Consider the following 26120-nt stretch of genomic DNA (forward strand, 5'->3'; position numbering starts at 1 on the left):
CCGAGCGCCGTGCTGGGCGGGCACCGGCCCCGGGCCGCCCCCGGCCCCGCCCCGGGCCGGGCTCCGCGCTCGCGGCTGAGGAGCGGCGCCGAGCTGAGCCGGGTCTGCCCAGAGCCCGGGCACCGAGAGCGGCAGCGCGGCCCCGGGACGCCGACCAGGTGGGTCGGGCCGGGCCGGGCCGGGTCGGGTCAGGTCAGATCGGACGGGCCGGGGGCGGGAAGCGCTGCCCGCTGTGGCCCCGCAGCCCTGGGCGGGTCGGGCGGTGGCGGGGGTGCCCCGGGGGGCTGAAGGGAAGGCACCGTGTCCCCGGTGCCGTCTGGGGTCGGGGCATCCCCCGGGACCCTGCCGGGGTCACGGTGGCCGTACAGGGACGTGGCTCGCCGGAGAGCTCTGCTCCCGGCAGCACGATGCGCACCGCTTTCCACAAGGAGAAAACCACAGTCTTTGGGCCGTGCCCCTTTGCCAGACTGCGAAGTTGAGAGCTGGAGCAGTGTTTTACGAAGAGAGTGCTGAGACTTTACCCGACCAGCAGACCCGGGAGTAAACCATAACCAAATGCTCAAATGTAGCACAGGAAAATTTTCAGCACATCTGGAGTGATTGCTTTTTTTTCCAGAGAATCCCAGGGTAGCTACGGGAGAAGACTCGAAGCCTTGCTTTGTGTGTGTGTGTGTTAGACAAAGACTCGGAAGTCACAATTTGAATCTCACATTAAAAAATAGCTCAGGATCTTTGCAATTTTCTTTTTCTTCAACACAGTTATGTTTCAGATTTTGTTCCCTTACAGGTAACTTTTTACTGTTTTCTTTATCTGTTTCCAGTTCTGTACTTGTGGTTACCTTAACCACTGACACTTTCATGAGAACTCTTGGGGATTTTGGATAAACTTTTCCAGTTAGCCTGGGTGAAGCGTGGTGGGAGGAATTTCTCTCCACAGGCTTGCAGCACAAACGGATAGGATGTGCCAGGGTTATGTATCTTCACGGGACAGGACTTGATACCGAGGTCTCTTTACTTAAATCTGAACTTGCTACATTCAGTGTTTCCCAGTTTTGAAAGCAATAAAGGAATCTTTCCAAAGTAGAAAACCTATTCCTAGGAGCAGAGGAAAGGGCGAAGCTCTGGTGGATGCAGCATCCTGGTGGCAGCACAGACTTCTAGGGAGGAGTGTAGGGACATTCCTTTTACTTTTCTGACTCTTCTCTGGAGGAAATCTGTGGCTCTTCTAGCTGCCCAGATGTTAAAGCTGCCTTATTTCCCTGATTTCCTGTGTCAATATGTGGTTTAACTTCATGATAGGCAAAGAGGAAAGAGGAAGTCTGACATTTCTCCTATCTTATTTTTGTGCCACCCTCTCTTTCCTTTTTCCTAACATGGAGACTGTATTGTTCCCTTGCTCTTCTTGCTGACCACTTCCTCTGAGGCACAGAATTGTCAGTAGAAGTTTTATTCTTACCCAGCTCGGTCTGTAATTTTGCACACTTTTTAAAATGTTGGCATAGCACAGGAGAGAAAAAAATAGGTGATATGGTTAGTTGTGGGTACTAATTATAGCAGATGCTCTACAGCAAAAGGTATGTTTTGGAGTGTGAACTCCATAAACCTGTGCATAGGGAGTGGTGGGACACACTAAAGGCAGGGCAGTGTTTGGAAACAGCCAGAATTCCCTAGCAGGGAGGCCCTGTGAACTGTTCCATGATCTCAGCTTCTGGAGCATCCCTGTCTCTCTGTCTTGGATTTTTTTGAGATGCCCCTTGGGGTAAAATCTGTGCTTTTCCCCTGCCTGCAGAACAGCATCTGAAGAGCTGAGAGGTGAGTAGGATGCTGAGGGTCACTGTGGTTCCCCAGCCTTTGGGAGGACAGGAGGTGGCTGCTGTTCCTGCAGCACTCCTGCCCTCAGCTCAGCTCCTGGTTTGCACTGTGGTTTCTTCTAGAGCAGGTGCTGGACCAGCCCTGCTGTCCCAGAACACAGCTGGCAGTAGGATTGCTCACCTTTCCCAGGTCATCCTGTCCTGGGGAGGAAAAGGCAGGAGTCTGTTTCCTGGCTGGTGTCATCATGGTGTCCCTGATGACACATGGGTTTTTGTCTGTAGTGTACCAGTCCTGTATGACTGTAGGCAGTATTCACTGGCTGTCAGTGGATTTCTGAGGGGTATGAGTTTAGCCACGTTCTTTTCTGGCTTTGGACATAGCAGCTTCAAGACTGAGGTGAACTCTTAACTGATGGAGCCAGAAAAAACTTCCCTGCAGGCAGATTACCAAAATTCCCAGTGCACCAACTCTGGAAGCACTGTGTTCTGTTCCCAGCCAGGACTTGCTTGCTCTATTGCTTGCCTGATGAGGTAAGGTGCTTTCTGCTGTGCTCCTAATTGCAGCTGAGTTTCTGCTGTTACACGGTTGGCTGTAGTTTGAAATGCCAGCAGAAAGGTGGAAAAAATTGATTACTCTCAATACTCAGAGTGTTTCCAATGCCCTCTCCCTTAAAAAGAACTTTTATGGTGATTGCAGCACTGATGCACAAGATTTTCATGGTGGTGCACCAGGATCCTCATTGATGTCTGTAGGATTTTTGCTGCCTGTAGCTTATGTGAGGCTGTGCTTGATGAGCCACAGTTGCAGCAGCAACCTCAGGAGAGAAACAGGAGTTAAACCTTGTTGCTCTGCTTCACCTTTTGTGTGATAAAGAAGTTACCCAGAAAACTGGGGTCTGGCTGCTCTGAATAAAAGCCAAACCTCTTAACAGGACAAACAGCTCCATAATTCCTTTTAATTGCTCAAGTAAGAAATAATTTCTCCTCTGGTGTTCAGCATTCCTGGTTGAGATGTGCTGTTCGTGCCCAGCACAGTGCCCAGGTGCTCTGGCAGGAAGTGCTGCCAGTGATGTTTGCAGTTCTGCTCAGAGTGCAAGTGGCTCATTCCTTAGGGGCCTTTGCTTCTGCTGAAATAGGTGCAATTTCTATGGCCAAACTGGAAAAATTCAGGGAGAACTTCATCAAAATCAATTTAAGTATTTTACTCAGGTGGGGTTTTTTTCAAAAGGAGGGGATAGCTGTAACCCTAAATACTAGCTGTATCTAGGAAAGGGAGAAGACCACTTGTTAGGGGGCAGAAAAGCTTTATCAGTAGTATTTAATCTTCAAATTACTACTACCAGGAGCTTTAGGGTGACTTGTAAAGCGAGGTTGTGGCAGAAGGGTTTTGGTTTTGTGGCTGCCCTCTGGGAAGGTGCTGCAGTGGGCACTGTCCTGCAGCCACTCACCAGCGAGGAGGGGGCATTTCCCACCAAGGCTGGGGTGTGTTTACTGGGTCTGTCTGCTCTGAGGTGGGAAAAGGAAAATACTTCATTCTGTGGAGATGTAGTTGCTGAGAAAAGTCCTTGGTCTTTGTTTCTTCTCTTCCTTCCGTTTTGCTCTGGTTTTACCAGGTGTAAAATACAATTGTCAGCAGTTAACACGGAAGGGGAATGTCAGTTTTCCTGTTGAAGAAAATATCAAGGGTCTGATTGTGAAAGGAAAGGGGAAATTGAAGAATGCCACATGGCTTCCACCTTCCTGTATTTCACCCCAGCAGAACTGACCACTTTGTCTGCAGATACTTGCTAAATGGAGAACAATTTTAACAAATTATTCTGCCCTTACTCACAGGGGGAGAATAATATTACTCTGGGAGGAATCAGAAGGACACGTTCTTTAGGGCTAAATTAATAATCAAGAATTATTTAGTAATGTCTTAACACAGGATCCAAAGAGCAATGGAATAAAAATCCTGACATTTACATTCTTGTTCTTGGTGTAGTCTCAATTTGATTTGATTTGGCCTGTGGTCATCTGATTCTTAATATTAATTAATTTCATTTTTTATTTGCCTCTGAATATGTTACTGTAGATCACCCCCCACTTGTAATCTGCAGAGTTCTTTTATATGAAGTATTTTGAACTTCCCAAATTAAAAAAAAAAAAAAAAAATTAATTCTGGACCCTTCTGTTTGGTGTCATGGCTGGAGCAACAGTCTGTTGATGTTTATGACCAGTCTGCCCAGTGCCAGTTCTGCTCAGGAATATAAATTATCTTCCAGCACCAAGCTGGTGCTGATGCCAAGGACATGATCTTGACTGCTTCCTAACTTAGCTTTGACCATCTGAGCTGTGAGGAATGAGGAATGTGCTGCATCTAACCTGGAGCTCTTGGCAGCCACCACTGCCATGGATCCAGTGAGTGGAGAAGCCAGCGCAGGTGACTGGACAGCTGGAGCTGTTTTCTCTGCACAGGAGGGGCAAAGAGAACTCTGAATAGCTCAAGGAAATGCTTGGTGTTGTTTGAACAGTCAGAGATCTGCTTCCCTAGTGCTTCCTCCAGCACATGTTACACTTGACCCTGCCAGCACTCCACGCCAATAGGAGTCAAGTCTTTGTCCCCAATGGTAGATTAAACTGCTTGGCCATTGTTGCAAGTCCAAGATTTTCCTCTCTCACCCTGTTTAAATGACTGCTTGGATGTGCAGCCAAAGTAAATATGAGCTAATAAAAACTAGAGATAACACATTCAGAATAGTTGTTACAGACTAACTGTAGCACAAAGAGGCACAAGTTTTGCTGGCAGCTTTTCTGCTTGAGTTTTGAAGCTCAATTACCTGAAAAAAAGTTGGTACGGATCAAGTATAACTTCCTTTCTATTGCAAAAGGGGAACTGTATCTGCATTCATGTGTATCTTCAGAATAAGAAAGGCATCTGTTAGGCTGCTGAGGCTCTGTTAGGCTGTTGAGTGCTTGCCTTGCAAGGTATAGTGCACCAGCCCCAGGTGAGCACTGCCTCACCTGAAAGCTGGAAGTGCTGTGGCAGGGCATGCAGCTTCAGAATACTCTTCTTTATTTCCCCACAGTCACTTTCCTTGTTGGCAATAAATGCATTTTCAATTGACTTTTTCAGTTCCTCAGCACACAGCCTGTGAGGGCCACTGCTGTAAGGTAACACCGAGATCTACAGTCTGCTAGGGGTTGGAAGGAATGGAGATATTTACATGGATATTTACTTTTGGAAGTGCCCCAGCTTACAGTCAAGGGAAGAATGAGATTGGGGGAGTATCACAGTGGAGTGACAGGGGTGGGATTGCCCCTGTATTCCTGTGATGCAATGCTGTTGGACACCTGAGTTACAGCTGGTGCTGTGGTGAGGAGCTGGAGAGGTCTGTAATTGTTTGGGATTAAGGCTGCTTTAAGTGCCTGTTTGTTACCAGCACACATACTCACTGTATGTCTGGAGAGGGCTGACCTACTGGAGTCCTTCTACAGTGGCTTTCTTTGCTTTTCCCTTCCTGAGACCTTTGGCTCTGGATCCAGTGTGGTCCTGCACCATGTCCTTCAGCCCCTGCTGCAGTGGGATGGTCTGTGATGACCAAAAAGTTAGAACTGAGGGCTGAGTGTGTGATATGGCATTAAAGGATTAATGGCTACTGAGCAATAATTACCATAAATTATGCAGACTAAGTCCAGATCTAGGAACAATTTTACCTCTTTAATTCCAAGCCAGTCATGGCTCACGCTGACAGCACACCTGGAAATGAGGTAACTGAGTAATCTGCCCACATTGTTCAGATCTGCTGGGGCTTGGGCACAGCTTTAGTATGTGTTTTCCCTGCTCCTGGGCAACCTTTGTTCTCCTGCAGCCAGGAAGTCTCCCTGATGGGATAAGACAGGGTGCTTCAGTTCCTTTCTTGAGAAGGACGCTGTTAATTCACCTGTGGTGTGACTTGCCTGTGAAATTCCCTTCCCAGATGCAAAGATCTCACTGTTATTGCAGTATGAGATGGAAACACTTCCAGTGCTGCCTGAACATGTTATTTAGGTCAGTTGCAAGGAAGATGGCAACATGAATCAGAAGAGTTGGAAGAGAAAGAAAGCATTAGACAGCACGTTGCCATCCCCTGCCAATGTGGGGATTTTCTCTGCTGACGCAGAAGCCCGGCTGGAGCAGGAGCACACATTCATTGTCTTGTGCTCTTGGTGTGGTGTTGTGGCTGGACTGGCAATGAACCAGTGGGCTGCAAAGACAGACCTTGCCTTTGCCACTCTGTATCAGCACCTAGATCTTGGTGGGTGCAGGAACTAATCTCTGAGAGAGAGAGAACAAAGTCTCCTCCTTATCTCTCTAGAAAACAAGATCTATCAGGAGCATTGGCCTGAGTGCATCCATCGTGGGTGAATGAGCCTCCAGAAGGTGGTTTTACAGAGGCATGTTCATCATGTTGTTGTAATCATTGACAGCTTGGGGGATATTCCCATTCCAGTAATGGGCACGTGGTGCCCAGTGCACTAGAGCAGCTCCAAGGGAATTCAGCAGAATTCATTCACCAAGGTCTGAGTGTGCTGGGCCAGCCAGCCTTGGGCTGGAGGGCTGTCAGTGCTGGTGGGAAACCCCTGAAAATATCCCACTGGGCAGGGCTCTGCCAGGCACTCTGTTTCCCTTCCCAAAGGAAGTAGCCTGAATTTACCCAGTGCTCTGTAGAGACCTGTAGGCTAAAACAAATTATTTTTACACAGTAGGAAACATTGAGACCAACCTTAACTGATGAAGTAATTTGCCAGCTTTTAGCTTCAAGGTCCCTAGTCCCTCAGGGCTTTCCAGTGTAAAGGCTTGGGTCGGTTTCCCAGAAAGATTCTCTTGGATATGTGCTTTTGGCTCATTACTAGCTCTTTTATTTTTCCAAGAGCCAGCTCTCATTAGCTTCTTTCTCACAGCATTGTTTTCTTTCTAGAAGAAGCTTTTGCTGGCTCTCCTAAACTGTTGCATGGGAATTGCTTACTAGCTTACATTTTTTTTTGTTTGTTTTGACCCAAAGCAGTGCTTTGCTCCCCTCTGTAACACTGCCAGCATAATTTCCAGTCTCTTTTAAGCATATGTTTTGCAATAATATCTAAAGTCCTGGCTCCAAGTAACTGCCTTACAGAGAGATTAGTATCTTCTAACGAAGGAATTGAGAAGCAAATAGTGAGAACAAAAGCAATATCTCGAGAGCCTGTAAGACTATCCTGACCTTTCCCAAAGGCCTCAGCCTGGCCCTCAGTGTTCAGCAGATGGCAGAAATCAGGGTGGACTTGGATTTGTAGAGGCCTCTGCCTGGCTGCTGTGCTTGCGGGAAATGTGCTCAGCACATTGTGGCCATCTGGGCTTGACTGTACTATTCTGATAATCCCCAGGGAGCCTTCTCCAGCAAAGCTCATCCTTGATGGAAGTCCTCTCTGGCTGACCTTGTGGAAGGCTAGTATTAGCAGTGTGGGTTTTTGACATTTGACAGCAGCATTCCTCATAAGAAGAAAACGGGCTTGGGAAATGCTTTGGCCAGGAAGGAAGGTGCCACTCACCAGGTATCCATGTGGGCACACAGCTGGAATTGCACTAGAAAGTGAGGAGGTTAGTGCTAATGTTTTCTAAACTCCAAGAGGAAGTGTTACAGGAATGCGAAGGCCATCAGAAAACCAACTGGAAAATTGCCTTGCTTTAGATGGGAGAACCAGATGGGGGGGTTGAACCTGGAGCTGGGAGTCTCAAAATTGACAGGGAGCTGAGTGACTGGCCACTCACAGGGAGACAAGAGTCAGATGAGGGGGTCCTGGCAGGAGCTGGAATCTTCATCTGGATCTAAATGAAGATCTGCTTTTCAGAAGAAATGAGCTGGCTTTGTCTGAAATCAAAAGAATGATTGGGTGCTCAGCATCCCTGGAACTGAGAGGTCAAAATATAGGCTGCCAAATTCAAGAGATGAGGAAAGAACAAAACCAAACCCTCTCCCAGGCTGTGTTCTGAGGCTGTGACTGCTCTGCCTCAGATATTTATTATTTCAGGTGTGGGGGAGTGTATGGCAGCCTGAGTGGCCAGTCCCAGGGGCAGTGCTGTCCTCAGGGAGCAGGATGTCTGCCCTGCCCTTTGCACTGTGCATCTGGCACTGTGTGCCTGATTTTGCCTCTAAATCACACACTCTCTGCTCATGACCCACCCACGACGGGCTGTTGGACCTGTGGCACCCATTCTGCTCCCTCCTGCCTGTCCCTGGCCATCCATAGTGACAAGCCTCAACCTTTTTCCCTTTTGACTCTTCAGCTGTGCAGCGTGTGGAGCTTGCTCCAGGCTGCTTGTGACTCCAACTCCCAGGAGAGTTTGTGTGATGGTGCCACAGAGGCTCCTCTCCACGTCTGTCCCATGGCAGTCTGTCCCTGTGTTGCCCAGGCAAAAGGGACTCTCCTGCCTCTGGCTCTGCTGGCCAGCCCTCTCTTCAGCCACACTCTTGAGAAATCTTAGTGGAGATGTGGACCTGGCAGATGGAAGCTGTTACCTCATTCCACAAAAATGCTTTGTTATTGAGAAAATGGAAACTGTCTGAGGTTTGGGAGCTGAATAGAGTCATTGGTGTCTGTTTTAACCACAGCTTAGTGGTGACTGCTCAAAAGTTCCCCTCTCTGAGCATTCCCTTTTTCCTACACCCATAATCTTCAAGCCATTGGAGGGCTGTGATGACTTAACTCATTAGCTGAGCAAAAAATGTTGAATGCTGCTGCATGCTCTGCAGAAACTTCACTAAAACCTCAACATCTTCCAGCAAAACAAAAATGATGAGCCAAGAAATAACCCTTTGCAAGCTGTTGGCCAGAGAAGTGATCCCTATGGATACTAAGCCAAATTCAGCCCTTTTTACAGTTTCAGCTGGGTGTCTTGTTTACTTGACTTTGAAAAGCTCTTTGAAGATTATGCAGGAACTTCTTGGAGAGAAACGACATGCTTGGAGACTTAGGTTTGTAATTCTTAAACACGGGTATCTGAGCCCCAGTCCTGAGGAGAAATTTCTTTTTATCAATTTTTAAAAGCAGATTTCAGCATTGTGGATTTGAGAGATTTCCCTAAAAATAGGGATTGAAGTGTTTGCAAGCTAGTTTTCCTATTGCTGTGAATAATGACTTGGCTTAGTCCAGAAGAGCATTAACCTAAACACAGGCCTTGTTTTACTTAACAGATATTTGTGAAACTGGCATCTGAGAGATCTTTTTGAGAACCTTCCATAAGCATTCCTCACCAGCACCCTAAGAGAACCAAGAGCAACAGCTTTTTGGAAATAAAATGAACACTTTATTTATGTATTTTTAAACTAATTAATCTTGGCAGGCCAAATGAATGTCTTCCAGCTGCTACAGATGGTTTTCACATGACTAAATATTTTGGTGTGTAGAAAAACCTAAAATAGTGGAACCACAAGATATTAAGTATTTAATTATTACCCTGGAATGTAAATATGACCTTGATATTTTAATTTTGTTTGCCCAAATTTCAAGTGTTCTCTTAGAAATCCATCAAACAATGCAGTTCTGACCTTGTTATCTGTGAATCAGAGTGACTACTCAGCATCTTCTCCAAATTTATTTAAATATCAGAGTGGGTTTTAGAAACAGGAATTTGCTTAACTGGAAAAATAATCCCAGCTGCTTGAGGCAGAACCCAGGATCAAGGTTTGAAATGTAATGGACTAGTTCTGTTCTAGATCCCTGCTTTCAGGTTTAGCCATAAAAATCCTTTCTAGGCTCAGCTCTGTCTCTTAAGGTCTTAAGGAAGTTTTTTAATATAAAATACACTTTGTTAAAACAAGTAGCAGTTATTTTTTAGCCTGTATCTTACCCATTTAGAATGCATGTGTTGTTCCTGTAGCTGTAAAGCAACCTTATTTCTTGAATGATCCAAGCCCACAAGATTTCCTTCATGTGAGTGTGTCAGAGGTAATTTCTGGGGTGGTTCAGGGCTGTGTGGCTGCAGATCATACACAACCTGCATGTGCATTCAGGCTTCTTGTAAAAAATGTCTTGTTGTAGTTCTTCTAATGAAACAAAAGAAAGGGAATCATATAAAATATGTATCTGGAAGGCCTAACCTTCAGCACAGCTGAAGACAAAAATTCCTCTCTGAGGTCCACACCTGATGTTAGTGTTTCTGGATATTGCTCAGGATGGGAAGACAACAAAAAAATAATGGGTCCTAAGCTGTCCCTGAGTGCAAGGACTGCATTTGTCAGCATCATGAGCTCCAGCACCAGCCTACACTCCTGACTTTTGACCTCACCTTGGAATTCCACTACCCTCATTTAAGGGAAACGTGGATTTTTCCTTACTTAGAAACGAACCCATTTTGAACAGGTGCATAACTTCCTGGTGCTGCCCTGTCCCAGTTCTGCCTGCCAGCTCAGCCTGCTCACTGCTAAACCCCCAAGTTTAAATAGCAGGAGCAGCTAGCAGAGGCATGGTGTTGGTGGGGAGATCTGGACTCTGGATTAGCTGTGCTCTGTGACAGCACAGCACTGTGTCTGTCTGTTACAGGGCTGGAAGGCACCTTAAAGACCATGTCCCTCTCCTCCTTCTCCCCCTCCCTTTTCTCCTGCTCCTCACAGAGTCAGGGTTGTGCAATCTCTAGGTGCAGGTCTGTACCCCACGTTGGTGGGTGTCACAGTTTCCACTGACAGGGGTATGTGCTGCATCTCCAAAGGAGAAGAAAGATGGAACTTGGATCTTGGTTCCATTTTTAGGTCTACAGGCCATGCCTAGTGCCAGAACTCTCTGAGGTGCAAATCCCAGGAGGGAGATCGCATTACTCCCTGACCTGTGGGTATTACAAGGGTAAATAATGTTTTTGCTGCTGACAGCTGTTAGGGAATTGAGGAAGCCACAATCCAATGAGAGGTGTGGGATATCAGCTCTGGAAACTGAAGACTTTTTGCATTAATGATCTTGCACTGGATCATCACATATGTTTGTGTCACTGCCAGTAGAGAATCAGGGAGCTAAACTGCTTCCCAGGTAAATCTTTAGTTTGTGTCCTTAAATTTGGATTATTTATTCTCATCTTCCTCTTTCCTTGGCACATTTTCAAAAAGAAAAGGCAGCATCTAAATGTAAAGGCTCCCTTTACAGTGACTCCCTTTAACTCAGTGAACAGTTGACATCAAGAAAATTGCTGAGTGCCTAACTCAGAACATTCTGGAATACACAGACTAGTAGTGGAACTCACCAAGAGTCATTAAAAGCAAAAAAGTGCACAGCGTGTTTTGCATCTATCTCAGCCAAGAAAAGTTTTATTTCTGCTATTTCACAACCCTATGCAAACACCATATAACTCACAGAAAGATTAAATCTGGCCCAATGTGCATGTGCAGGAGTGTTGGATGTGTTGCTTTTGGAGAGCCCAGAGCTGAGTGTGGGAAATCTTAACTGCACGTCAGGTTGGTGAAGGTGCACAGATTGTGTTGTGCTTCATGCCATGTGAAACAGCAATAACTACAGGATGATGAAATAATGCTTTCAGGTCCTTGATAGCTTGGAGTTTTAATTTTAGAAGAAGATGTAGAGCAGAACTTTGCATAAAAATGGAAGAGGGCAATGCAGAGACCTTGAATAATGAGTAGATCAGGCTGTTTGAGCCACACTGACCCTTTCAAGTGACAATCCAGGTTCTGCTGCTCACTCTGTTAGCACCTGACTTGGTAAGTCAGGCTGATAATGATGTTCAAGAGTTTTACACTTTATGTTAGGAGTTTTGCTTCTTCTCTTTTGTTTTTTTTTTTTTTTTTCTGTCATTATGACATGTAGCAGTAAAAAGGCTTTGGAAATGAAATATGTCTACACAAAACTGGAATCAAGTCTCTTGTGAAAATTTAGAGTAACTTACTGCAAGTGTCCAATTTCTAGTCACAAGTAATGACATTTAAACTCCTGTAGGAAATACAATCCCGTGCTGATGTCACCCTTGGTTTATGATATGAGTGCTTTTGTTGCTGGACAAGCACTTGAGTGTTTGCTAGTGAAGTGCTGGTTTACTCCTGAGAGTGTCTGGCTGGTGGCACCTGCTGTACCTGACTGTGAGGTGAGGGTAGAGGAGCACCCTGGCACAGCTGGGTTCCTGCTGCTCCATCGCTGTCAGCAATGCAAGGTAACAGAACTGGGCTGAGCTTTTATTTCCAGGGTTTGCCAGTTTGGGACAAATAGCTTGTGAATGGAACACTTTTGTTCTGATCAGCTCCAGAACAGAGGGAGGGTGTTGGCATTGCAGTGAAGCCCCTGATCCTCAGGCTGTTTGAGCATGTGAACAGCTTTGGGAACTTTTTCCCAACAGTCAGAGTGCACATCAGCATCAGTGAGTGTGGAGCACCTTCCCTGCAGCAAAGAAACGAGGCATTGCTTCCCATCTGCTTCAAGGGCTGACAGCGGCTCTTCTTGGTCTTCAGCTGAAAGTTGCCAAGAGAGGAGCCTCTGTTAGAGAAAATTCTGGTCTTTCTGATCCTATTTAACCTCTGAGAGATGTGCTTTGTGTAGGTTTCCTTGTAAATCTCAGATGAAAATCAGAGAATGAGATTCTGAAAAGGAGCCATGGACCTCATCAGGGACTCTTGATGTTGTTACTTCTTTTCTGTTCATGTGGGATTTTTTTTCTTTAAAGGAACAGCTTTTCCTGCCTTTCTGAGTTTTCAGGCACAGTCAGTCCACATGTTTACTGAGCTGCCTGCCAGCAGCAGCTCCAGTTCTGACACAGACATGTCCAGTGGGCAGGGGATGGGGTTGGAAGCTCCATGTGTAGCTGCATGATAGAAAAGCATTCATACATTTTGTGGGCATTTGTGTCACTTAAAAAAGCTGTTTCCACATAGTCTTTTGGATGTGGCACAGCTTTCCCTTTCATGGGTGCCACCAAAGACTATTTCTGCCCAGAAACAGGAGTGCATGTTGCATCTTGCAAATTTCCTTTTAGTACTTGCAAGGAGTTTTTTTTGTAGAGATGTTATGTAAAATACGTGACAATTGCAACTGATGGCTTCTGTTATTTAAATTGTGCAGTATTTAAGAGTCATTTTAAAGGTGTCAATGAGAATGGTTTGAAGATAACCAGCTCTGTATCAGGAAAGTAAATGACATGTGCTGGCCAGATCACCTGGCAGAGAAGTCTTCAGTCACAGAAGGGAACTTGTTTCACTTTTACCCTAGCAGGGCAGTGGCTGGAAGGTGTTCTCTTCCCCTCTCAGCCATCCCATCTGTCCCCTTTCTGTCCCCTTTGCTCGGCTGTGCTGCCCTTGGGAGCGCTGCCCTGTTCGGGAGGGCTGCAGCTGGCACACACAGCATCTCCCGGGCAACAAATGATCCTCGTTTTTGTTTCGGAGAACCATCAAGCCAAGCCGTTCCCGGGGTGGTAACATGAGACAATTTGTCTTTTGCCAGGACTCAGTCCTCCCCCAGATTTAGAAGCTGCTCGCATGCTTGATGCTGCAGGGCTGGCATTGCCTTTGCTTGCAAGGGACACCAGCAGCTGTAAAAAGCACTTTATAGGGAGAGTGTCCGTGTTCCTTGGGCCAAGAGCCAGCACAGGTGGGGAGGCCCTCGGGGATCTGGCAGAGAGAGAGTGCACAAGTGTCACTGCAGCGTCTCCTGTCACCTTCCTGCCTTTCTCTTCCCTCTGCTGATTTGGGAGTGCCCCAAAAAGCAAAAACTGCCAGAGCTCAGATGCACATTACCTCTCTCCATCAATCTGCTTATATGCAAGAAACCAACTGCAAATGCTTGTGTTTGGGAGGCAAAGAATCAAATCGGAAGAGGGAGCATTTTGACCAAATTTGGTGAAAAAATTCACTTTGCCCTTTAAGTAATTGGCGTGCATTAAATAAAGCGTGTCTGGGATATGTGTCTTTTCCTGCTACTGGAAGTCAAAGTTGCTGTGTTTATTGAAAAGAAACATGAAGCTGAGCAGAGCTTTAATCAGCAAAAGAGCTTTCAGGCTTGCTGGGGAGACAGGGAATAGGGACTGGGTTCAAATTGTACAGGTTGGTTTTCAGGACATGAGCTAAAAACACCATCACCAGGGCTGTGTCCACTGCTTGAGGCAGTCCCTTAATTGCTTCTTTGGGCAAAACAGAGGTGTAATCTCATAAGGATCTTTTATTAAGGACTGCAAAAAGCTTTGTAAATACTAACTTAAATTATCAATCAACTCAGAAATAAGAATGGCTTCATCCTCATTTAAAAAAGCAGCTGTCTCTAAGGGAAGGAAAAGTGCAAACTACAGCATAAGGATTCAGTTGTGAGAGAACTTCAGGGAAATAGAGCGGAATTACATTATTTTGAAGTAATATCTACTCTGAGATGCACAGGCCCCAAGAACTAGCAACTAGAGCAGTCAGATTATTTTTTCTGCATATAGGCTGTGATGTCTGTTTGAGTTGCAAGATTCTTGTGTGCTGAGCTGATCCAAGATGAAGGTACATTGGCCCCAGTGTGCAGTTAGTCATTTCCTGTCACGCTTTCGTGTTTGAATTCTGTTGTACTGCATATGACCTTTATTTTGTGGGGCAAAGAGATCTTGAAAACACGAGTGCCAGGAGTCCTCAGATTGTTACGTTAGATAAGCAGTGAGGAATTGATATGGCTGTGGGTTACGTGGGTATAAACCAATTCAGTCCAAAATTAAACTTTCAATGCAAGATTGTAGCATGTTCACAAGGTGCTTATTGAGAGTACTTGCACACCTGTCCTTTGCTCCTTTTTGAGAACTGACAGGAGCAGCCCTTTCCCTGGACTGCAGCTCCTGCTCCTCCGATCACACCAAAGCTCCTGTGATCAGTCACATTCCCTGAAACTTGGCTTCAGCATCTTTCTTCCTCTTATGGCCACTGTGACCATGTGTGCAGCTGCTGCCCTGAGCCAACCCCAGCTCAGTGGTAGCTGTGCCTGGCTGCCAGTGTCCCCTGCTTGTCACCAGCACGTGGCACAAAAGGTACCTGTCACGAGGAGTCTCTCTGTTCTCTGCAGCCTCCTCAGAGACAGGCCAGAACCTCTCCTGGCATGGTTTTAAGCCATGGGTTTCTTAACTGCCTGACAGAAGGGTCTGTGTAGAGCTGGCCAGAAGTTTCTGGAGTGTTCCTATCTTGTTCCTCTGCTCTCAGACTTCTTCCATCTGTTAATGGTCTGTTTGAATGTTATGGGCCCAAAGTGCCCAAATGACTTCAATTCCTGACTTCCTGTTGAGTGCACAGAATTTGCTTACTTTGTGCTCATTTTGAATCAGATTAACAGTTGATCTCTTGAGCAAACATTCCAATTTAATGTCAGCAGAATGACATAGGCTGCCTGCTCTGCGTGTTCCCAAATAGTTTTACTGCTGTTAGCTACACCTCTGAAAGACCAAGATTTTGTTCAGAACCTAAAATAGTTAGTTAACCCCTATAGATGTTTAGTAATAAATTTTTAACTCTGAAATCATTCCCTGTTTTTTTACTTGGCAGAGTTTCTATTTTTATGGTTGCATAGTAGGGACTCTTCAGCTTCTTTCTCAGACCCTGGTAGAATTAACTTTCCTTAAAGAAAGTAAGTTCAGGGCAAGGGCTGAATTGTCTCCTGTGCCTCTGCCTGTGCTGCTGCTACCTCAGGAGCCCAGCACAGCAGTGGTGGCATCTTGCCCTTGCTCACCTTGGACCAGGTGTGATGTCTCTGTCACAGTTTCCTGCAGGCACCTCTGGGCAGGCTGGGGGCTGGAGGCAGGTGTGATTTTCTTGCTGATTGTATTCTGTTTAAGAGTACAATCAGACATTTATGGGATAGGTGTGGTTTTGGCACAGTCCTTTATCTGTATGCAGAGCTGCCAGGAGCAGTCTGTGATATGGCTTTGTTCTTTGGATGGAGCAACTCAAAGATCTCCCCTGAACAATGGGAAACCCTTTTTTTGTCATTCTAAGACTGTATTAAAGTCATGCAACAGTTTAGGTCTTGTGGCTTGTCTTGTCTGCTACTCCAGTTTTAACGGATTCTGCTGCTTCCCCACTAAGCTGTGGGCATTTTCAGGAAGCTGCTACCTTGCTGACAGCAAGTTATTTTATTTGAAATGCAAGGTGTTTCTTTAGAGTGTTGCCAGCCATTTTACTCAATCTGTTGCACAGCCTGGAGCAGCCCATGACAGCTCTGGGCAGGAGGGTGTCCTGCCCATGCTTGGGGAAAGGCTGAGGCACAGCTTGCTCAGCAGAGCTCGGTGTGTGCACATGCATGAGCACAACACCCCAGTGGTGCAGGGAGGATGTGGCCATACACCCAGCTGATCTGCTTATCTCCTGCCTCTGAGGCTCACTGTAAGAACCAAACTTTCCCTGTGTGTTGGGGAAATGAGCTGCAGCATCCTCTGCTTGTGCTGGTGATGGGGAAGCTGCCGTGTGATGCCTGTGGTTGTCCTGGTGGTCCCTGCAAAGAATCTCCTCCTTGCCATGCTGGAGCCCTTCTTCCTACTTAAGATTTCAGAGCTGTCCTGAGGAAGGCTGAGGCTGGAAGGCAGCTTGGAGGCCAGAGCTGAGGGCAGGAAGTGACTCACTGGTGCTGCAAGCAGGCAGGTGAAGCTCTGATGCAACGCTGCTCCCAAGGATGCCCCATGCAGGCTGGGTCACCCTGAGGGAGCACTGGGACTTCTCCCCAGCCACCTCAAGCTCTCCTCTGACAGCCCTGGGGATGCTGCAGGTCTGCAGCAGCACTGGTGGGTTTGGGAGCAGCGTGGCAGGGCACAGGGACGCATGAGAAGCAGCATGAGAAGTGTGGAGAAACCCCCACAGCAGCCCTATCCCCAAGAACCTGGGCTGGCCTGGGGCCAGGGTGCACAGTGACCCTGTGCAGATGCCCAGAAGTGGTGTCAGGAAACGTGGAATGAAAGCACTCCCAGCATAACGGAGGGGCTGGAGCTGCTCCTCAGAGCAAGCAGCTGGTTTGCCTTTTAGGGTCGGCAGCAGGCAGAAACAATTTCATGCAGATTCCAGGACCCATAATGGTTCTGGAAAGCTAGCAGGAACAAAAAGTGTTCTTCTCCTCTGCTGACCTTGGAGTGCTTTGGGGACTGTCTTTCAAAGCCGTGTCCCTGGACGGTTTCATCCTTACATGGGGAATACTTGCCTGTCCCAGTGAGGTGGTGCTTTCTCTTCTGTGTGTCTGTTTAGGTGTGAACTGCAATTGTTTATACTTATGCTCAGACAGCCGTGGGGAGGTGAGAATAGGCAGGGACCTGACAGACAGTCAAAAGCAGGTCTTTTCCTGTGTCCTGGAAAGATGAAGTGTTTCCCTAGGAATAACCCCATGGATTACTCTAGGGTGACTCTGTGGAGCAGCTGGTTGTGAGCTGACAACAAACAAACTGGTGTGAAGTTACATGGGGTTACAGGTTCACCACACACTCAAGGCTCCAGACCTAAGGAGTTCATTGCAGGATGAACTGTCTCAAAAAGCCAGTTAAACTCTTCAGTGATTGTGTGGGTCAGGCCTGTCAGACTCATCAGTGATTGTGTGGGTCAGGCCTACTCTGTCTGTATTGCCTCCTTTGCATAACAAATCCCTGGTTTATTGGTGCTAAAATTAATGCAATGATCTCCTGGGGCTGTTGCTAAGCCATGGCTTGGGACAATGACACCAGGGTGGTGTTGGGTGCATGTTACTCTCTAATTAGAAAGTGGACTTTGCTGTGCTTCCTTAACAAATTGCTGACCTTTTCCTTACATGAGGCTATTCTGAGCTCTGCTCCAGACTGATCAGATTTGCATCGTGGAGCACTTTAAATGTTGTTTGTGAGTGGAGCTCTTGTTCCTAAAGCTGTTTGTTCACGGGCACAGGAGAAAAACTGAACTTCCTTTGCTCCATGAGCACAACTACATCTTTCAGGGAACTACAGGGAAAGAGGAGGCAGCTGCAGGCATATATCTGTGTTTATTTTTGCCCTCCAACAGCTAGTGAGACAGCTGAGCAATATCCCACATCCAGCTCCACCATCTCCCTGTACAAGGTTCCTGCTTCAGCAAGCCTCTTCCCCCAGACCGGAGCCATCTGGCAATGCACAAACACCCTGTTTGCAGCTGCAATCCCATCATTATAGGGCAACACCTTGGTTAGCATTTGAAGGCGTTCCTGCCATCAGCCCAGCACACTCAAGACACAGCTGATGTTTACAGGGTGGTGCAAACGATGAGCACATGCTCGCTGGCACCGGAGCTTTGCCTCTATTGTCCCTTCTGTGTCTGAGCCTCGATTAAAGGAGGGTTTAATGCATTTTAAAACTCTCTGTCTTTCATAATGAAGGCAATTCCCAGGTTCATCATTACAATCACAGTAAGAATTGTGGGCTTTTCTACTATTTCTTGTACTCCATTTCTTTTGTCCTACTTTTCTCTTCCTGTCTCACAGCACCACATCTCAGGGATGAAGATGCTGCGTTTGCTTTGGCGCTGCCCAGGCTTCAACACTCCTGCCCAGCTCTGCATCTGAGAGCAGAACAAAGGGAGCAAACAGCTTATCTAACACAAATAACCCTGAGCAAACTTCCTGGGCCTGTTCTTGTTCTGTTGAAAAGGCAGCACAAAGTCTGTTCCTGTGTGTGCTGACTGCAGCCTTGGCCACGTGAGGCTCCTGGGCCTGGCTCTGCTGCACCCCCAGCCTGGGGAGCAGCACTCAGCTCCCAGTGTGCAGCAGGAGCACAGATTTGGGGAAAAACTGCTCAAAGTGGCCCACTGCTTTAGGGTCCTCCTTGGTATATCGTTCCTGGAGGGGTTTGTTTTTCACTTCCTCTTCTGACAGCATCAGGTCAGGGTAGTGGTGCTCAGGAGGATTATTCCTCATCACTGGTAAAATCCCAGCCTTCTTCATTCAGGTTGGTTTTTTTCTTCCTTTGTGTTTTCTGATGTCCTCTGAGCTTGTATTACTGGACCACAGAGCTAAAGTACAGCCCATTGAGAAACATGGAAGTTCCCTGCTCTGGCAGTGCCTTAGCTCCCAGGCCAGGAATGCTCATTACAGGTCTTAGTACAGGCACACCTTGGAAAGTTCCCTTCACCAGGGCTGGGGAGGAGAAGATTTGGAAATTTCATATAATTCTTTGCCAGAGAGAAAGGTCCCAGGTAGCTTCAGGGAGCAAAGGCAAGTGGGGTGGCAGAGAGGGCAGCAGTGGGTGAGAAGCAGCCAGGAGCTGTGTGGGGGTCAGGGGAGCACCTCGGGGGTGCCCCAGAGGGGAGGGACACTTTGGGGGCAGCACAAGGTGCAGTTCAGCACCCTGCACCCATGTGCCTGCCTTGTGCCCAGTATCAGACTGGGCATTGCCTTGTGCCCAGTATCAGGCTGGGCATTGCCTTGTGCCCAGTATCAGACTGGGCATTGCCCTGTTCTGCAGGTTGGAGCTTTGGGGGAGGCTTGGTGGAGCACTGGCCCCAGCCTGTGCTGCTGGCAGGGACAGGCTGTGGAGCTGCTCCCACAGCCACTCACGCTGGGCTGCCACACTGGAGGGCACGGAGTGGGCAGTGGCCTGGGTGGCAGCTGGTAACCAGTGTCTGAAAAGGAACTTTGTTCCCCCTCCGTTGGTCACGTAGCCGTGTGGGAGCACTGGATTTATTCTCCATCAGTCCTATCGGCACATACCAGGCTTGACAACAGCTGGGAGCTGTGTGGCTTGGCCAAGAATAGCCCTGGGGAGCTCTGGGCTGTGAGTCAGAGCTGTCTGGATCAGCTCCTGCCCTGGAGGCTGCCTCCCGACCTACAGCTGGCTGTGGGGAGGGGGTGCAGGGGCTGGGAGGGAGCTCCCTGACCATTAAATGCTTAACTGCAGATTGAGCTGTAATTGCTCTTTGTGAAGTGGGTGGGTTTGTGAAGAGCTCAGCAGTGAAGGTGCTCTGCAGCTGACAGCTCCCTTGTAACTCAGTGGGCTTGTCTACACTTGACAGCAACCCTGGGTTAAAGAAGGGTGTGATTTTGCAAGTGGAAAACTACCTGTTTAGGAATAACCAGGCTGAGTTAAACAGGAGGAAGATAGTCTTGTTCTGGAGTTAATGCTCCAAAGAAAGCAAAGTTGTTCCATAAACCTGTTGTCTGTGAGGGAGATAAGCAGCAAGGAGAGATGTCAGATCTCCTTCATGCCAAGCCCCAACAGGTGCTTGTGAAACACCCATCTGCCCCTGCAGCTTCTCCCTGGAGAGTGTTTATAGTTGGAGCAACACGTGCAGAACAGTTTGCTGGGACAAGGCACAGAGCAGAATGCCCAATTTCTGCTTCCCTATGGAGCTGCTGCTTTTAACCTCTGGAGAAGTTCCAGGGTTTGAGCTGCCAGCAGCCCCCCAGGCAGTGTGAAGAATACTGCTAGGGACCATGCAGGGCTGAGCGTGGGTTTCTGAAGGGCAGCTGGGCACACAGATCTCCCTTAGGGTGTCTGGCTCACAAATATCACAGTGGACACACAGCCACGTGGCATGTGCATGGTTTTGGTGTCAAACCAAAACTTTTAATGCAGGAAATTTCTCCCTTTTTATTTTACACTTCACTTCCCAGAATGGTAGCAAAGCTTAGCTGCATGCTGACATGTCCAGGTTTTCTGAGTGGTGCCAAAGTTCTCCAGCTGTAAACTGGAGAATAAGCCTGAAGCAAGGTTCATTGCAGGCCCTGATGTGTGCAGGCTCTTGGGGAAATGCATGCTGCCCCAGAGCAGGAGCACAGCGTGGGTCTGTCCCCTGTGCTGACAGCAGCTCTTGGCTCAGTGCGGGGACTCTGGAGGTGGCAGGGTTCTGCAGGGACATCTCAGACAGCCTAAGCTGATACTGACCCACACCTGCCCCGATCTCAGCAGGTGAAGGAGGGCCTCAGACCGGCACCATGACAGAGTGCTTCGACTGTGACAACTGCAAGGAGTCCCTGTATGGGCGCAAGTACATCCAGATGGACAATGGCCCCTACTGCATCCCCTGCTACGACGCGCACTTCGCCAACACCTGCGACGAGTGCAAGGAGCTGATCGGCCACGACTGCAGGGTGAGTAGAGGCCCTGCAGACAAGCAGGCCAGCTCCCAAGGCCTTTGGTCCCCTCCTCATGCTGGCTGTACTCCCAGGAGCTGTACTATGAGGACCGCCATTACCATGAGCACTGCTTCCGTTGCTTCCGCTGCGACCGCTCTCTGGCTGACGAGCCGTTCACCTGCCAGGGCAAGGAGCTGCTGTGCAACGACTGCTACTGCAGCGAGTTCTCCTCCAAATGTATCGCCTGTGAGAAGACTGTCATGCCAGGTAGGAGCAGCTGGACTTGAGCATTGCACTCTGTTCCTGGTCTCTTGGTGTCAGTTGGGGCTGCAGTCCAGCATGAGAGCAGCATGGAAGAGAGTTGGGTCTCTGTTTTCCTGCCCTCCTGTCCTTTGTTTGTCCAGCAAGACAGCACTGCTGGACATGCTGTGATCACCACAGCAGCCTCATCTATCTGTTCCCCTTTTAAATGGGGAAGTGAATGAGGGAGGAGATGACAAAGGGTTTCCTGGGCATTTTCTGCTGTATGCTGACAAGAAGAGACAGAATGACTGAAGATGTGTGAGTGTCTCTGGAGGAGGCCTGAGGCAAAGGCGTGTGTGTCTTTACTTGGCTATTTTGGCACCATCTTCAGATGTAGGTTACGTCAGGCATCTCTGCCATGGCCTTTGTGCCAGTGCTGGGGACATGTTCCTGCAGCCCTCCCCTTGTGGCTGTGCTGTGGGCCTGAAGCCCCCTCTCCAGCTCCATGTCCTGAACTGCCATGGGGAGGGGACCATATAGCCGGGTGTGCAGGAGCACAGCTCATCCTGCCCAGCCCCCCAGGTCTCTGCATGCGTGTGTGCTGCTCCCTTCTGTCACTGCAGGGCTCTCTTTGCAGGCTCCCGTAAGCTGGAGTACAATGGCCAGACCTGGCACGAGCATTGCTTCATATGCAGCAGCTGCCAGCAGCCCATTGGGTCACGGTCCTTCATCCCAGACAAGAAGGATTATTACTGTGTCCCCTGTTACGAGAGCAAGTTCGCTCCTCGCTGCACTCGGTGCAAAAAGGTACGTGTGCCCTGAGAGCCCAGAGCCCCCAGCTCTGCTGCAGGGACAGGGAGCTCCCTGCTCCTGCCTGAGCCCTGTCAGAGGAGGGTTCAGGTGCCAGCACCCTGGCTGGGCTGTTTCCCTTTGCCTGTGTGTCACCAGCACGTGCTCTCTTCCTGCAGACCCTCACCAAGGGAGGAGTGACCTACCGGGATGAGCCCTGGCACAAGGAGTGCTTTGTCTGCACGGGCTGCAAGACCCCCTTGGCCGGGCAGCAGTTCACCTCCCAGGATGACAACCCGTACTGCATCAAGTGCTTTGGGAACCTCTATGCCAAGAAGTGCAGTGCCTGTACAAAGCCCATCACAGGTGAGCAGAACAGCTCTCTGAGGAGCCCTGTGATGCCTGGGGTTACTTCTGTCCCTTTGTCTGCATCTTTCACAGTGGGGAGCTGTGTTCTGTGGGTGGAATTCCCTCTACCCACAGGTAAAGACTCCAAAGTGACCCCTCAAAGCATGATCTCATGTCTCTGGCTTGCCTTTTTTGATACTGATTACCATGTCCTGTGAAAAGGTTGTTCACAGACAGGGAAAGCCTACAGCAGTACCTGGTGCAGGGGAGTCTGGACCTGCTGTACCAGCCTAAGGCAGGGGAAGTAAGGGATCCTCTTCTGCAGAACCCCCTAAGAGAGTCTGGCTTCCTTTCTGCCCTCCCCCATTTGACCTTCCCCCTTGCAATTCCCAGCTTCTTGCTGCTGGGAAGGCAGGAGAAGCTGTGAATCAGCTGGTGACTCAGAGGATGATTCTGGCTGAGGACAGCTCCCAGGCACCCACTTCCCCCCTGGTCCTTATCAGTTTGTTGCAGCCCTGGGGAGAAGAGGGTCACAGCTCACCAGTCCAACAACTGCCAGCAGAGAAAGGAAACTCCTGTGGAGCCTCTGCAGGAGCCTGGGCCTGAGCTGGTGGCTGGATGGCTCTTCCCAGGATTCGATTAAACTTCTGGAGAAGTTCCAGGGTTTGAGCTGCCAGCAGCCCCTCAGGCAGAGCTTTCAGCCATTGTGAGGAGCCCTGCTAGGGACCATGCAGGGCTGAGCGTGGGTCTCTGAAGGGCAGCTGGGCACACAGATCTCCCTTAGGGTGCCTGGCTCTCAGACATCACAGTGGACACACAGCCACGTGGCATGTGCATGGTTTTGGTGCCAAACCAAAACTTTTCATGTTTGGAAAGTTCTGTCTGACTTCATGCACTGTGATGGTGCAGCTCCTGTCCCAGCTCCTCCTAGAGGAGAAAAACATTATTCTGGTCCAAGTATATCAACCCTGCAAAATCTGCTCTGAAGCAATTTTAGTGCTTTTCCCCCACCAGAGTCAAGATTCACATTATTTGATCCTGGGCTGTGTTTTGGGTGCCACCACCAGTGCTATGTGTGAAAACCTGACCTGGAAATGAGCAGTGTTTTCAGGAAGCTCATCCCTGTTTCCCCACAGCCTCTGACACTGCCCTCTGTCCCTCCCACAGGTTTTGGTGGTGGCAAATACGTCTCCTTCGAGGACCGTCACTGGCACCACAACTGCTTCAACTGCGCGCGCTGCAGCACCTCGCTGGTGGGGAAGGGCTTCATCCCCGACAACGACCAGATCCTGTGCCGTGACTGCAGCAGCGACCTGTGAGCCCCCGAGGGCACGGCGGGGCAGGGCCTCCTCTGTTCTCCAGGGCCTTTGTGCCAGGTTCCCCGGCAGCACTGCGGGGGCAGAGCACGAGGCGCAGGAGATGGGGGCTGAGCCCGAGCCGCGGTGTGTTCAGGGGGTTCCTGTGCCCCCTCCCTGCAGGCTAGAGTACGCTGTGCTATGGCTCTGTGCAGTCAAAGCTAAATAAAGCTGAAACAGGAGCTTCGAGACCCCCCCCATTATTTACTCTTTCTTTTTGCTTCCAGTCTAACCAGGCACGAGCCCAGGCCCCCAGCAGAGCAAAGGGCAGGAGCGGCTTTGGCACTGGGCTGCTGGATCTGCGTGCTGGCAAGCATGTGTTCACCCCTTGGCACCGACCTCTCTTCCCTCTCCATGTGCTTTCCTCTCTCTAGGTGACACAAGACAGTGTCTCGGGGCCATGCAGCTAGGCCATGCTGGCCTGTGTCACAGCTGGCTTTGCACAGCCTTCCCATATGCACAGCTGGCCCAGGCATGAAGGGCACTGTCTTCTCTTCTAGAGGTTTGGGGACACCAGGCTGCAGTGTGGCCAGGAGAAGAGCATACATCCTGTCAGATGGGATCCACCTCTGGAATTCTGTAGCACCTGACTCTTTGCAGGCCTGACCCTTTGCTCAGCACCTCCATGGCAGTGCTCTCTTAGCTGTGAATGAGGAATTCAAGTCACTTGTAGGTACAGGGCATTCAGCCCACCCACACCTACCCCATTGCCATCCACCTGTGCTGTGACTGCCCATGGCTGGGGTGGCTGAGCTGGAGCTGGGAGTGCTGGCCTGCTGATGCTCAGGTGCATCTGGCAGAGCCCTATAAGGGTATGCTGAAGGCTGAGAGCACTCAGGGCTTTATTCCTTCTCCATCCCTCTCATGAGGATCCTTGGGACAGGCACTGCTATCAGAGCCCAGCTGCCAGCAGCACTGGGAGCACCAGAGATAATTAATACAGGGAAGGGAGAATTGCCCACAGATTGTGCCTGTGATTAGTAGCTGCTGGGAGGGTCTGCAGGAGCACAGGGCTGCAGCACAGAGAGCAGCTGAGGGGAAAGCAGGATGTCCACAACCTGCTCCTCCAGGGCTGCCTGTGTCCCCAGTGGTAGGCAGGGAGCAGTGGCTCTTTCCAGCCACACTCATCCTTCCCTGGGTCCCAAACAAGAATCAAAGCAAAGATGCACCTGGGGGGTGGGGGTGGGGGTGGGGGGGGTGACTTTGCATTGCCCAGGTCCCAGTTGGCCCTAACTGCAAAGCAGGGTGTCTTGAGCCATCCCAGACTCACATGAGGCCTTGAGCAATCCTTGCCCGATGGCTGAGCTGGCCCTGGGCTGAGGCCCCTCCCAGTGGGATGCTCATGCCTGCCTTGTCTCTACATCTTTCTGCTTCTGTCTCACTGGGACACTTTTGCCAACTCTGCTTTCCTGCTTAGTCAGCCACATGCTTTTCTGAAAACCTGTTCTTGTGGGTGTTTTCTCTTTTGTACTCATTTGTCATGAATATCCATCATTTTGTACACAACTACAGGATAAAGGGGCTAGCCCCCCACCCAGGCTTCACTTAGGAACAGAAAATGTTATGCATGTTGAAGTGTTATTACTCTGTGTTCAGATCCTTGTTGAATCCTTGTTTGGAAGCTTTGATGACAGCAAATCAGAGTTTGTGTGTTTGCTATTATGAGAGGAGCTTGGAGCCATCTCCAGAAGGAATTGTCCTAAACCTCAGCGTCCTCTGTATTTCCTACAGCTTTATACAATAAACTGTTTTCGTGACACTTTCTCTTCTGTGTCTCTTGAACAGCAGGCACAGAGCATTGCACTGAGTGGGTGCTGGCTCTGCTCAGCCTTGCCTCACCCCTGATCCCATTCTGGGGACAGGCAACCTCCACAGTGCTCATGCCTGCCTTCCCAAAGCACAGCCCTCCATCAGCGCTGCCAGCCCTGTGGTTGTGGCACAGCAACAGCATCTCCCTCCTCCTGCTGGGTGGCTGCAGTGGCCTCCTGGGGCTGGGGGTGTCCATCTGTCCGTGCTTGCTGTCTGTCCAGGCAGGCAGTTCTGCAGGACAGGCCCCAGCAGGATGTGGGGTGCTGCTCTGTGCTTGCAGGCTGACTGTGGGGATGGCTGCGGTACTGACCCAGCCCCGCTGTGCAGAGCAGCCTCCTTGTCCTGCAGTGAGCACTGCCTGCTGACCCTGCAGTGAGCACTGCCTGCTGACCCTGCCCTGCAGTGAGCACTGCCTGCTGACCCTGCAGTGAGCACTGCCTGCTGACCCTGCCCTGCAGTGAGCACTGCCTGCTGACCCTGCAGTGAGCACTGCCTCCCTGCCCTGCAGTGAGCACTGCCTGCTGACCCTGCAGTGAGCACTGCCTGCTGACCCTGCAGTGAGCACTGCCTGCTGACCCTGCCCTGCAGTGAGCACTGCCTGCTGACCCTGCAGTGAGCACTGCCTGCTGACCCTGCCCTGCAGTGAGCACTGCCTGCTGACCCTGCCCTGCAGTGAGCACTGCCTGCTGACCCTGCAGTGAGCACTGCCTGCCCACACCACCACATTCCAAGGGCACTCCTCGGGTAGATGTTGCTGCAGCCTCCAGCCAGGATA

General features: G+C 49.4%; 1 protein-coding gene across 5 annotated transcripts; it reads left to right on the forward strand.

The window, feature by feature from the left end:
• Window positions 1–21: 21 nt before the first annotated feature.
• Window positions 22–25295, forward strand: FHL3 (four and a half LIM domains 3). Of its 5 annotated transcripts, none has more exons than XM_059868931.1 (6): window positions 22–158; window positions 20632–20816; window positions 20894–21068; window positions 21682–21851; window positions 22013–22199; window positions 23349–25295. In XM_059868931.1, exons 2-6 carry the CDS (start codon window positions 20661–20663, stop codon window positions 23498–23500), a joined length of 840 nt encoding a protein of 279 aa, XP_059724914.1. In that variant the 5' UTR covers window positions 22–158; window positions 20632–20660; the 3' UTR covers window positions 23501–25295. The 5 variants fall into 5 exon arrangements, with proteins under 5 accessions (XP_059724914.1, XP_059724915.1, XP_059724916.1 ...); XM_059868932.1 differs by having other exon boundaries at window positions 24–158; window positions 20635–20816; XM_059868933.1 differs by lacking the exon at window positions 22–158 and adding an exon at window positions 160–182 and having other exon boundaries at window positions 20635–20816.
• Window positions 25296–26120: the final 825 nt, after the last annotated feature.

Source organism: Haemorhous mexicanus, chromosome 27, assembly GCF_027477595.1.
Source record: "Haemorhous mexicanus isolate bHaeMex1 chromosome 27, bHaeMex1.pri, whole genome shotgun sequence".
Classification (NCBI taxonomy): domain Eukaryota; kingdom Metazoa; phylum Chordata; class Aves; order Passeriformes; family Fringillidae; genus Haemorhous; species Haemorhous mexicanus.

Coding starts and splice junctions, on each gene's coding strand:
- FHL3 (XM_059868929.1), top strand. Junction 20,817..20,893: donor TGATCGGCCACGACTGCAGG/GTGAGTAGAGGC, acceptor CTGTACTCCCAG/GAGCTGTACTATGAGGACCG. Junction 21,852..22,012: donor GCTGCACTCGGTGCAAAAAG/GTACGTGTGCCC, acceptor CTCTTCCTGCAG/ACCCTCACCAAGGGAGGAGT.